The 11,733-nt window shown below is 41.4% G+C and overlaps 2 protein-coding genes across 3 annotated transcripts; both read right to left on the bottom strand.

The window, feature by feature from the left end:
* Positions 1 to 67: 67 nt before the first annotated feature.
* On the bottom strand, positions 68 to 5,300 carry toporsa (topoisomerase I binding, arginine/serine-rich a). 2 transcript variants are annotated; one of them, XM_061829563.1, is made up of 2 exons: positions 5,137 to 5,300; positions 68 to 3,511 (listed from the first exon to the last, which is right to left on the bottom strand). In XM_061829563.1, the coding sequence occupies exon 2, from the start codon at positions 3,476 to 3,478 to the stop codon at positions 1,373 to 1,375; it is 2,106 nt and encodes a 701-aa protein (XP_061685547.1). In that variant the 5' UTR covers positions 3,479 to 3,511; positions 5,137 to 5,300; the 3' UTR covers positions 68 to 1,372. The 2 variants fall into 2 exon arrangements, with proteins under 2 accessions (XP_061685547.1, XP_061685546.1); XM_061829562.1 differs by having other exon boundaries at positions 68 to 3,481.
* Positions 5,301 to 6,052: 752 nt separating this feature from the next.
* Positions 6,053 to 11,489, bottom strand: ndufb6 (NADH:ubiquinone oxidoreductase subunit B). Its single transcript, XM_061829824.1, has 4 exons — positions 11,185 to 11,489; positions 10,139 to 10,231; positions 8,188 to 8,232; positions 6,053 to 6,190 (listed from the first exon to the last, which is right to left on the bottom strand). Exons 1-4 carry the CDS (start codon positions 11,362 to 11,364, stop codon positions 6,125 to 6,127), a joined length of 384 nt encoding a protein of 127 aa, XP_061685808.1. The 5' UTR covers positions 11,365 to 11,489; the 3' UTR covers positions 6,053 to 6,124.
* Between the last annotated feature and the right edge of the window lie 244 nt (positions 11,490 to 11,733).

The following is an 11,733-nucleotide window of genomic DNA, read 5'->3' as shown; positions in this document are numbered from 1 at the left end:
AATGGCCTATGACGTAATGTATTAAATATCATTGCATCCACATCACACGGTGTAGTTTTGCTTTTATTTTGCTTCATTTTAATGTGCTGTCAAGTCATCATAAAAAATAATACCCTGCTCCCAATTGCCTCAGATGGATCAATAAAAGATTAAGCCCCAATTCAAAGGCCAAACCTCAGAACTGTGACGTGCAATAATCATGAGCCCACCATGCTGCCCTGACCAGCGAATCCCTTAAATCATAATCCATTTCCATAGGTGTATAAAACAATTTGCCATTGAACCCAAATGGAAAATCTCAATAAAATTTGTACAATGTGTGGCGTACGCTTTTATAAACGTGGATCCTTGACAACATTAAGTTCTAACATCGGACTTAACACATTTAAATGCTGAAAATAATTTTTTAATACAAATAACTCCTGCTGATTCATAAGCAATGTCATGAGGTGTAGGAAGCTTTCCGTTACAAAAAGAAATCAATCCCTGAGAACACCTTAGATAAACATTTTTTTTTTTAAATCAATTTTAAGAGCAACAACAGAGCAAGAAAATTGCAAATGCAGGAGGCCCCCCAGTTTACGATGGTCCAGACATAAAAATTCAAATTACTGCTGCACTTAATGTTTTTCATTTCACTGTATTTACAGCCAGTATGTGTTTTTTCCATTCAATTATTTGACTCTTGTCGGTGCGTACTTAAAACTCTGGCGCATAGCGATAAAAAAAATGTGGGTTGTGTCGCCGCCGTAGGAACAAAACCTCCCCATAAACTGACGAGGCTCAATAATATAACGTTTCTTCAACTAGCCAAATGTGTTGGATTCCTACTAAAATGTAAAGGTTGGTTCATTTTTGTAAAGTACAGGGGGTCCTCGGTTTTATTATATTGATGATTGCACAATGGCAGGAGAAGAACGCTTAGCAAGGACCCTATTTAGTGGTTTGTGGCCTCGAAGTGTTCTGTAAGTTTGACGTTGCTATTGAGTCAGTGTACGAAGTGTTCTGATTGATGTACACATTCGGATTGTTTCAACTGCTGCGGTGGGAATGGACCTCTCTGAACAGAGGACCCCCTGAATGTTCATCATGAGAGGTGGCGTGCCCTTGTTTTCTTCAAACCCAAACTAATTCTGATCCTTCTTCTTCACTGTCTCGAAAGTATTTGGCCATCTTTGAAACAAAGTGAATTCAGTGAGGGAGGTAAGAATTCAGGCTGCACCACCACTGTAGGAACAGAACTCGATCTTAAACCGAGGACCCTCAGTAACGTATCTGCATAAGGGTGAAGTCAAGCAGTTTTCGGTGTCTGGTGGAAAAAAATACTGCAGGCAGCGAGGGAGGGACATGAAACGAAGTTGTTGCTATGAGCTCAAAAGGAGTCATTTTTGATGGGGGAGGGCTCCCTGCTGGAGGTTCCGGCCGGGGTATCGTCGGCATGGTCGCTGTCACTGCCGATGGTGATCGGCGAATGTTTCTCTGCGCTCCTGTGCCGTCGGCTCTTCTTCTTGTGTTTCTTCTTCTTCTTCTTGTGACGCCTGCCCCGAGCGCTCGGGCTCCTCTCCTCTTTCCCGTCTTCGGGTTTAGTCTCGGCGGTGGGGTATTTGGGGGACGAGGGATTCTCAAGATGTTGGGTTTTGTATTTTCTCTTGCCGCCGGGCTTTTCGTGGTTAGTCCGTCTCGTTGACGGCGAGCCCGAGCAAGTCCTGGACCTGGACCTCCGCCTCTCTCTCCGCCGCGATTCCCTGCTGCAACTCCTGGAGCGAGAGCGTCGGTCGGAATGCTTTCGGCTCACTTGATGGTAGAAGTCGCTCGCTGTCCTTTTGTATTTACTGTCGTGGTTCCAGTCTGCGCTGTTGGAGTAGTAATAGTCTCTTTCTCTGATGCGACAATTAACCGGGCTGATGCTGTAGCGTCTGCGCTCCGCACTCGACCTTTTCCTCCTGTGCTTTTTGTCTTTGGAGCCGCGTTTCCCACGATCGCCTCGGTCTTTTCTCTCGAATCCGCTCGATGGCTTGTACACTTTTGACTTTAGAGTATCGTGCCTTTCTTTGGTATCAAGATAATGACGCCGGTCTGGGCTGCCGGGCTCTCTCCTCGGCGATGGCGTAGGATGGTCGCTATCGGAGCCAACGTGCTGCGGCAAGGGCGGGACTTCTTTTGCGTCGTCGCTCCAGCACTCGTCCGAGGAGAGCTGCACCAACTCGGGAGTCCTCTCGGCGCTCGGCTTGACAAAACCTACAATGACACAGTCGTCGCTCTCTGAAGACAAACAGTCGTCGACTTGAATGCGCGTTGCGCTTCCATGCGGCGGTGAAGCCTTGATTTCTTGGGCTTCCTCCTCTACGCTGCTGTCCGAGTCGGAGTCACGGACTGACTCCCTTCCCGCTCGATTCTCTTCGGCCGTGGTGGAGTACGACGGCCCCGGTGTCTCGTCGTCCCACAGGGAGTGGCTCAGATTGGACGTGGCGTATCCGGGGGTCCTGGGGGGGTCCAAATCCACGTCCACGTGCTCATCCTCGGAAATCGCTATGACAGATGAGTTGGAGCTGATGTCCGAATTGGAGGAGTGGGGCGAGGCCTCGTAGGTGGCGTGCTGGTCGTAGGCTTCCATGTTGAACGGGGACTTGGCAAAGCTGATGAATTCGTGCAAAAAATGCTCCGTGCGGCCCTGCAGGAACGGCCATAGTTCTTCCTGGATGGCTCTGTCTTCCATGTCTACACGGGTAATGCGGGACATGATAATGTGCTGGACAATGTTGACCAGGGACCCATGAGCACCATATAGCACCACAAGCTCTCTTTTCAGCCAAGGGATGAGTCTGTGCAAGCAGGCGGGGTTTTTGCGATAGAATTCGGCCGAGGTGTCCCGAGAACGTCCGCCGTCGCGCACGGCGCGGACCCGCAAACCTTGTCGGTAAAGTTCGCGCCGGAAGTTGACCATTTCGAGCTCTCTGACGCTGTGAAACGTCCGCCCTTCGCTCGCGGCTCTCCTCTTGGCCGCCATCCTCATCATCATGCGCCTGATGTAACGAGTCTGCCGCTGCTGGGGAGGATTGGCGGTCGACTCAAATATGACGCCGTTGTCCGGAGGGGGAGAGGTCCTTCCCCACCGCTGCCGATGCACCCCGGTAAGAGTGGTACGGTACCTGAACCGCACACCGCCAAACATCCCAAATGATCCATTAGTCACCGGCTTCAGGTAATACTGTTTGAAGTCGTGCTCCGATTTTATACTGTGATAAATGGAATTAAACGGCTGCTTGCATAACGGACATTCGGCCTTGTTCTTGGACCACTCGTGAATGCAGCGAAAGCAGAACTTATGCAGGCAGATGTCCAGGTAGGCAATGTTGTTAAAGACGTCCAAGCAGATGGGACACTTGGAGTCTGGAGACACTTCTGCAGACTTGGCCTCCGGGGTTTTCCTCCTGTCCCTTTTCTGGTTCTGCTGTAGCGCGAGCTTGATTGCAGACATCGTCTGGAACCAAACCAACTGCAGGTAAGATGCCTTCAAATTACAAGAAAACTGTATAAGGTATTTTCTCATCATATAGCAATCTTTTTGTTCCATCTCCTACACTGGGAAACCCTCCTCTAACTTTTCAATTTTCAGTTAAAAATATCCTCCAATAAGCTTGTTCAAGTCGAAATTCCGAGTTTTCTGACTCAACGTAAACTCTGATGTTTTCAAAAAAAAAAAAAAACAATTTTCTGACATTACTGGTGCAAATGGAATATTCAATGTGATAAAGGCACCACAGAGGCTGCTTCGTGCCTTTAGAGGGGAAATCCACGAGTTTGCATTAACAATGTATCAAATGGGTCATGTAATATGTACTCTATTTTGACAATGTGATGCTAAATCCTCTCATTTATTTGTGTTTTGAGAAGATGGAAGTATTCCTCCGTTCACCCGATCAACCGATAATTCTATTTCATCATCAGATGAGGATAAATATGAGAAATCGGCGCTGGGCATAAATGGTGTCTCATATAAACAAGCCTTTGTTGCGGCACGTAACACGTCACGTCCGCGCACGTAGGTCATGTGACCCGCAAAAATGCCAGCGCTCCTGAAAATTCGTAATTGTCGATAAAAAAAATCTCCTCAAAACACTATTAAATGAGAGAGGATTTAACATCACATTGTCAACATAGAGTACATATTACATGACCTCTTGGATACGTTGTTAATACAAAATCAGTGGATTTCCCCTTTAATAAAAGTTTTTTTTTTGTAAACATATTTGCTTTGGAGGGTTTAAGAGGCACTTAAAGTCCTCATTCCATATTGTTGTTTTTTTTAAATAGAAAATTTCACAGATGGCCAACACTTCAAAACTGTAACGTTGCTATCATAACATGTCAGTTTAAACTGTTGACAACCAAGATTGTAAATTAATTTGCTCAGTCTGTTTCTTGAATTGCAATTTTCTTGGTGGATGCTATAGCATTCACTATCCTTGTCTGTACGTAAAATGATTGCTTGCAACACAAAGCAAAAACAATACAAAAATAGTTTACCAAGTAATTACAGCTTAGTAGAGCAAAAAAATGTAAATTAGTGCATTTGTAAATCATGTTACTAAATCTAGCAACAAAAAAAGGTAACACAAAGCAATGCTTTTCTGTCGAATCATTCTTACAAGTGTATCATTGACCTCTAATAATTTTTCATATTATAGAGTAACCCTACCGTTGGGCTTTGGGCTATATCAGATGACATTTAAATTCCACACTATTAATGGATCCCTGATAGAGCAAACACCTTTCTCATAGCTTTATTTATTTAGCAATACATAAATAAATGCCACTGAATGCCATTTACCATATACACTCGACATGGTTAGCAGTTACATATAAAACAAGTGAACCTTTCCTATTACTTATACACCTCACAAGTCAACTAATATATTTTTAATAATTCCAAACAATGTGTTACCTCAAAGTACGTATTTAAAATAATCTTATCACCTCGCTATGAAGAGAAGGTTCGGTGGTTATAAACGTAGATGGCACTGCTTAGGGAGTTTGCTATCTATCTTGGTGGGTTAGGCTAAAGCTAATGCTAACGAGCTAGGTTAGCTAACTGTCCTCGAGTAGTTAGGGTTACGATAAAAATTACATATTTACCTCCGGTAATCAATAACGCTTGTGGTCAACTCCAGTACACTAATTCGGCTTCCTCCGTCCCTCAGAATCTCACTTGTAGGGACATTTGAAGAATTGCAGCACTCTTCCCGAGCCACCAAGTGTGTCTGAAAGAGGTCAATCCTTCAATCGTTGAATGTTGCCCGGTTTCGTTTCCGACCTTCACAATAAAGGCGCACCGCTTCCGCTTTCAGAAAAAAATAAAAGCGAGGTTGGAAAAAGAAAACGTATGATTGTACGTAAAAAAATTATAAAAATAAAAAGTAGTTTTTCCCGAGTATGTAGTACACTTGAGCAACTTCATTTAGCTACAAAAAAAGTCTTAAACAATCTTCCCTCTTTATGTACACACAGAAAAAAATGTATTATAAAGATAAAAATAAAATTTGTGGAGTATAGCTCCATGCAATTTTTCTAAACAAAATGCTTGAGTAAACCCCCCCCCCAAAAAAAAAGTATGAATATTCTGACAAGATCAATTTATCCAAAACTTTCAAGTGAATATTAAAAATTGAGTCAACGTAGCATGTTGCTACACGCCTGAGGATTAAACCATGATTGTATTACACAATGTGTCATTTTTCATAATAAACATTGCTCTAGATGAATTCCCTATCAATACTTTTAGAAAGTTTTAAGTCGCAGTGGTGCATACTACATTTTTTTGTGATGCTCATTTTAGCAATATTAAGAATTTGTGGTTTTAGCGGATAGCATGTTTGCCTCACAGTCATAAAGGTCTGGGTTTGAATCCGCACGTATGCTCTACCTTCGCTGGAGTGCATTTCCCGTCATCTCCAGCTTCCACCCACATTCGAAACATGCATATCAGGTTCATTGAAAACTAAATTGAGTGTTAGTAGGGCACAACAACATATAAAAACAGACACATTTCATGATTTATAATGTTTTAATTGGCTTATTAACAGTTTTTACAGACAGACGCTTTTCCCCCCCCTGATTCGATGGTTCAATGATGACTGTGGCTGTCAGGGAGTTCGGGAACAACTTCGCCTGTCTCTAGAATAGTGTCACCCTGAAAAGAAAAAGGATAAATATGTAATTAATAAGGGGTGTTGAGAATGGGATTGAAACATAAAAAATTTTGGTCCTTTACGGCACTGACTGGAGGGATCCTGGTTCAAGTAAGCCATTTTAAACTAAAAAGATCAACCAAATGGCAGAATCGTACACTTTGTCCGGTTTAATCGATACCAAATTCAAATACTCAAACTGGATTCAACACGTTACTTTTTTCTTAAATATTTTTATTACAACGAAATACATATTTTTAGTCTGTTGTCCGGAATCAGTTTTTGTTCCTTTAGATCAGGGGTGTCAAACATATGGCCCACAAGGAGGTACGATCAGGCCCGCAGGATAATTTAAAAGTGAAAAAATGCATAAAAGACAAAGAACAAATATTTTTAATGTGATGCTATTTGTGGATTATCTGATAGGGAGGGGGGCGGGGGGGTCACGCTGTTTTGATCAGAGTAGAAGGCAACAGCATGCACTTGTACAGGCCAAAAGATGCCAAGTATCAGGAACAAAAACAAGTCCAGACTAGACTAATGCCTTTAAAATGCTGCCTTAGATACTTTTAGTGTTTTAAAAATACAGCTCTGTGAAGACGAATCCTGACTGAGGTAACGTAATTTCTCGAGTATAATGCGTCCTGAAGTATAATGTGCACCCCCAAAGTTGACCCCAAAAAAAAAACAAAACAAAACAACAAAAAACAGGAAAACCATTCTACCTATGTACAACGCGCACCACCAATTTGCTGCTACAAATAAGCTCAAAATATTAGGAATGAGCTGTATTTATATTTTGTTATTACATAGTTTGAGCTCACGTTGTTTTGATACCCACCTGAAGCCATTGAGGCGAGCTATCATTGTTTTTAGACTGCGGCGCTACTTCCGGGTTGACGGCGCCTATGGCATGAGTGATGACACATTTCTTTTAAAAGCGGCTGCACAACTCGCCGTTGTGGGCGACATTTTTTTCGTCTTGGTTTAAGTTAAAACAAACTCTCGGGCAGTCGTTTCTGATTTTTGGTGCAGTAACAAACAAACATGCTACGCTAACGATCGTAAAAATGCAAGCTCCCCGAGGAGGTCATAGAGTTCATTGGGGGCGCACATTACTGTAATAAATACAAATGTCTAACATAAGACATCCACTATCATATTTAAATTTATATATAGACCTTTTTTTTAACCACTCTATGTACCTGTATACAACTATACAATGTGATTGTATTTTTTATTTTTTCTCCACACCTAAATATATTTTTGGGAAAAATGTGCGCATTATTTTCAAGAAATTACGGTAATTATAAAAATGCGCAATTTAATGTTAGCAACTTCGCAACAAAAAAAAGTATGGTAGAATTCTACTATTCATGCAACTGCATGAATTTTCAGTATGTATTGTTTGTGTATGTGTGTTTAATGTATAAAGTTTACACATTTACAGGACATGTGAATACTTTCTTCGTTACACATTTAATAGCACTCTACTTAGTTCGTTAGGTGTAGGCAGGGATTAAATTTATTTAATTTTTTTATATTTACATGTGTCAACGGTTTAAAAATTTCTTTCTTTATAAATATAATTTAATCTTAAAGTGCATTACTATATTTTCCAATACCAGTTACTTGTTAAGGTTTTGTGCCTTTTTGCAATCAGTGGGATCATTGCAATGCGTGTACGTGAATGATAAAAGTATATTACACATTTGTCTAAGGAAATTTGAGGCGTTTTCTGAAATGCTTTGTAAAAGGAATGGTCATTCAATTTCAACATTTTCACCCAAACAAAAGAAAGACATGACATTTGGGTTATTTATAGCAGAGCACGGCATCATTTTAATGGTCCAGCCCACTCGACAGCTACCGATGAGTTTGACAACCCTGCTTCAGATAGTCAAATCGTTCAATTTGACCCCAAACCGAACTGGGGGGTTAAAAATAATAAAAGCAAATTTGTCAAGATAAACACCATCGCAAAAATTGTTATACTTACTGGGAAAAGCCTGGGCTTCAATTCTACGATGCCGTATGGCCTTTTCTGTGAAGGACAACGATACAAACTGTAGTCATTAAAAAGAAAGGCAACGACAGTGGTTAACTTACCAGTTAAATTTGTGACCTGACCATGTTAATAACTAAAAACGTCTGTTGCTCAAATCATCATTCTCCATTGATAAATGAATGGAAAAGACATAATCCATTCCAGCCCCTCAAAATACGCCATAGAAATTATTATCCATCCATCCATTGTCTTCGCCGCTTATCCTCACGAGGGTGACGGGGAGCGCTGGAGCTTATCCCAGCTGTCAGAGGGCAGGAGGCGGGGTACGCCCTGAACTGGTTGCCAGCCAATCGCAGGGCACATCGAGACAAACAGCCGCACTCACAATCACACCGACGGGGCAATTTAGAGTGTTGAATTAATGTTGCATGTTTTTTTTTGGGGGGGGGGGGGGTGGGACCAGAGTGCCCGGAGGAAAGCCACGCAGGCACGGGGGAGAACATGCAAACTCAACACAGGCTGGTCCCGGATCGAACCCGGGACCTCAGAACTGTGTGGCCAACGCTTTACCAGCTGATCCACCGTACTGCCACAGAAAATATTAGTGCTGAATTTTATAAAAACGCTGATAACATTACAACTAAATAAAATGTAAAGACTTTAGCAGTTTGTGCATAACGATTTCATGCTTTTAACACCCTCCGCAATTGTGCTGCTCCTTAGGGTGCACACACCTTGACCATTGGGGGACATTTTAATATAATAAATTAATGCACAAGGAAGACAACCGCAACTGACTCCATAAGATGCACTCATATTAGTACTTTTTTGTAGAGCATATAGAATCTATGGAAGATTAACATTATATTGTTATAAATGCGTAATGTATATTTGTGTTCACGTAGCCATTGCAAAAAACTTAATGACTGTGACAATGATGCTAGTTTTTGAGTCTATCTATGAAGTTTTGCATTGTGCGTTAGCATTAGGCTAGCAAATTTTAACATGTGGTGTGTGGTTTGGAGTTTGCATGTTCTCCCCGGGCCTGCGTGGGTTTTCTCCGGGCACTCCAGTTTCTTCTCACAACCCAAAAACATGCAAAATTAATTGGACACTCTAAATTGCCCCGAGGTGTGACTGTGAGTGCGACTGTTTGTCTCTATGTGCCCTGCGATTGGCTGGCGACCAGTTCAGGGTGTAACCTGCCTCCTGCCCGTTGACAACTGAGATAGGCTCCAGACCTCCAGCGAGCCTTGTGAGGATAAGCGACGAAGACAATGGATGGATGGATATTCAATCGCATGCTTGTGGTGAAGTTCGCCTCTAGCAAAACGTTTTGCTCACAAATTCCATTCATTCATTTTCTGAGGTGCTTATCCTCACTAGTGTCTTGGGTCCGCTAGCCGCCTACTAGTCAAGCGATAGCTCATATCTCCTCCCCAAAAAAACTCAAACTGTGTCACCGGTGAGTCAAGACACGATTATACTCAAATCCCTCTACAGCACAGGTGTCAAACTCAAGGCCCGGGGGGGCAGATCCGGCCCGCCACGTGATTTTATGTGGCCTGCAAAGACAAATCACGTGTGTCAACTTACATGATTTTTGTTCAAATCTGTACCAAAATTTCAAATTGTCACATCAGAAATGACGACGTTGAGACATATTTTGTGTTACCAAACATCAACAATATTTGAAAAACCCATTTCCCTTGATTTCTGATTCCAAAACTAGTTGATATATTGTGTAAATATGATGGGTCAATTAAAGATTTTTATGATTTCACAGTCATAACGACCCTCTGATAGAAACCATTACGACACGATCTGGCTCGCAATAAAAACGAGTTTGACACCCCTGCTCTACAGGAATGGTACAGCCTATGGAAGGAAAACAAGTACTGTATATTGCAATACGTGATGTTAAATTGTAGTTTCGACTTACAGCAACATGATATTTCACGTAGTAGTGGGCAACCCAAGCGGGTATCAGCAAGCGTGTTAATGTGAAAATGGTCCCCTTGTAGGCTTTGTATGTCTGGAAAGAGAAACATGTTAGGTACATTTAAAAAACATGTAGTCTAGCAATACAGCTATGATTCGCAGTTTATGTAAACTGGCAATTACTACGCTGTCATATCACGTAGCATCTCTGTAAGAAAGTTTTTCTTCCACATTTTTATATACAGAGAAAAAAAATACAATTAATTTACATTCATTAACAGTGGGATGATAAGACCTTTATAAATCACAGAATAGGAGGATTTCTCTCATCTCCAATTATCTGATCTAGTAGGTCATCCTCAACCAAGTTCATACCCGTAAGTGAGCAAAAAAAAAAATTAACTTTAAAGGAAAAACAAGAATAATCATAGTAGTGAAAAAAAAAAAAAAAAAAAAAATCAGAAAAATTATACCACCTCAAAGCACCTTACAAATGTTCCAATAACAATGTGCAATGATTTACATATTCGTTCAAGTAAAAAAATATTTTTAAGTTTCAAATTTTCTTGGTATCGGAACCCTTGGGTGATACCTGTTCTGACAACAAGACAAGATGCAATAACTATGAGTTAAAATAACAATAATAATAATAATAAATACAATGCGCAACACGCTAAGAAGAAAAATAAAGTCATAATAATGACAACAACAAGAGGAATAAGTGGTGGAAACCAATGAACAAAATTAAGATAAACTTGATTTCAAATTATGTAGTAACATCTTATGATGTTATGGCATATTTTGTCCAGTTTTCCCAATGTCCCTCAAACTTGTCTTATTCTTGCCTCAAAACGAAAGTTAGCATCTTCATTTTAGAGATATCTTGAACCACTTTAATCCAATCCTAAACTGTGGGAGTATACTTTATCAACAATTTCCCTTTTTTGCTTGCTGGTGTAATAATATTTTTAATAATAGCGGGGAAAAAAAATACAAACCTCTGTGTGTTAGCATCACTCCGAGCTAGCTAGCGTTAGCATTACTCACATATAGCCTCCACAGGCTCTTGGGCTCCAGAAAACCTTCCCAGAACTTGGCGACGGCCCCGGGCGGCTTAGCCTGTATGACGGGCTCCCTGGGGCTGAGTTCCTGGTCTTTCAGCCACTGCCTTCGGAGCTTGGCGAGCTGCTCGACGCGGAGCTTCTCGTCCGGAGTGTAACCAGACATTATTCAGTCGCTATTCAACAAACCTCCGCAATGACACCACGGAGGACGTCTCGTCCGCTTCCCGGAGAGCAACCGAGAGTGTGAACCGGATGCGAAATCGACCGCTGTAAGAGTTAGGGGGCGACCCCTGCTGCACAGGAGGATTGTTGTAGCAAAATATATTTATTTATTTATTTATTTATTAAAAATGTATTTATTTGGTTGTAAATTGAATTACATTTTGTATGAATCACAAGACTATTGAAGTAGATTAGTGCCAGCGAAATTTGAATTTGAATAGAGGCACTAATCTACTTCCATACGAGACAGACAATGAATAATAATAAAAAAAAATGCCAGCCTTCCAATGATTCTAGCAACGCAAATTTA

Source organism: Syngnathoides biaculeatus, chromosome 9, assembly GCF_019802595.1.
Source record: "Syngnathoides biaculeatus isolate LvHL_M chromosome 9, ASM1980259v1, whole genome shotgun sequence".
Taxonomy (NCBI): domain Eukaryota; kingdom Metazoa; phylum Chordata; class Actinopteri; order Syngnathiformes; family Syngnathidae; genus Syngnathoides; species Syngnathoides biaculeatus.
The sequence above is the reverse complement of the archived record's forward strand: the minus strand, read 5'-3'. Positions and strand labels throughout refer to the sequence as shown.

Coding starts and splice junctions, on each gene's coding strand:
- ndufb6 (XM_061829824.1), bottom strand. CDS start 11,364: ATGTCTGGTTACACTCCGGACGAGAAGCTCCGCGTCGAGCAGCTCGCC. Junction 10,232..11,184: donor AGAGCCTGTGGAGGCTATAT/GTGAGTAATGCT, acceptor TTCTCTTTCCAG/ACATACAAAGCCTACAAGGG. Junction 6,191..8,187: donor TGAAGCCCAGGCTTTTCCCA/GTAAGTATAACA, acceptor TTTTCTTTTCAG/GGTGACACTATTCTAGAGAC.
- toporsa (XM_061829563.1), bottom strand. CDS start 3,478: ATGTCTGCAATCAAGCTCGCGCTACAGCAGAACCAGAAAAGGGACAGG.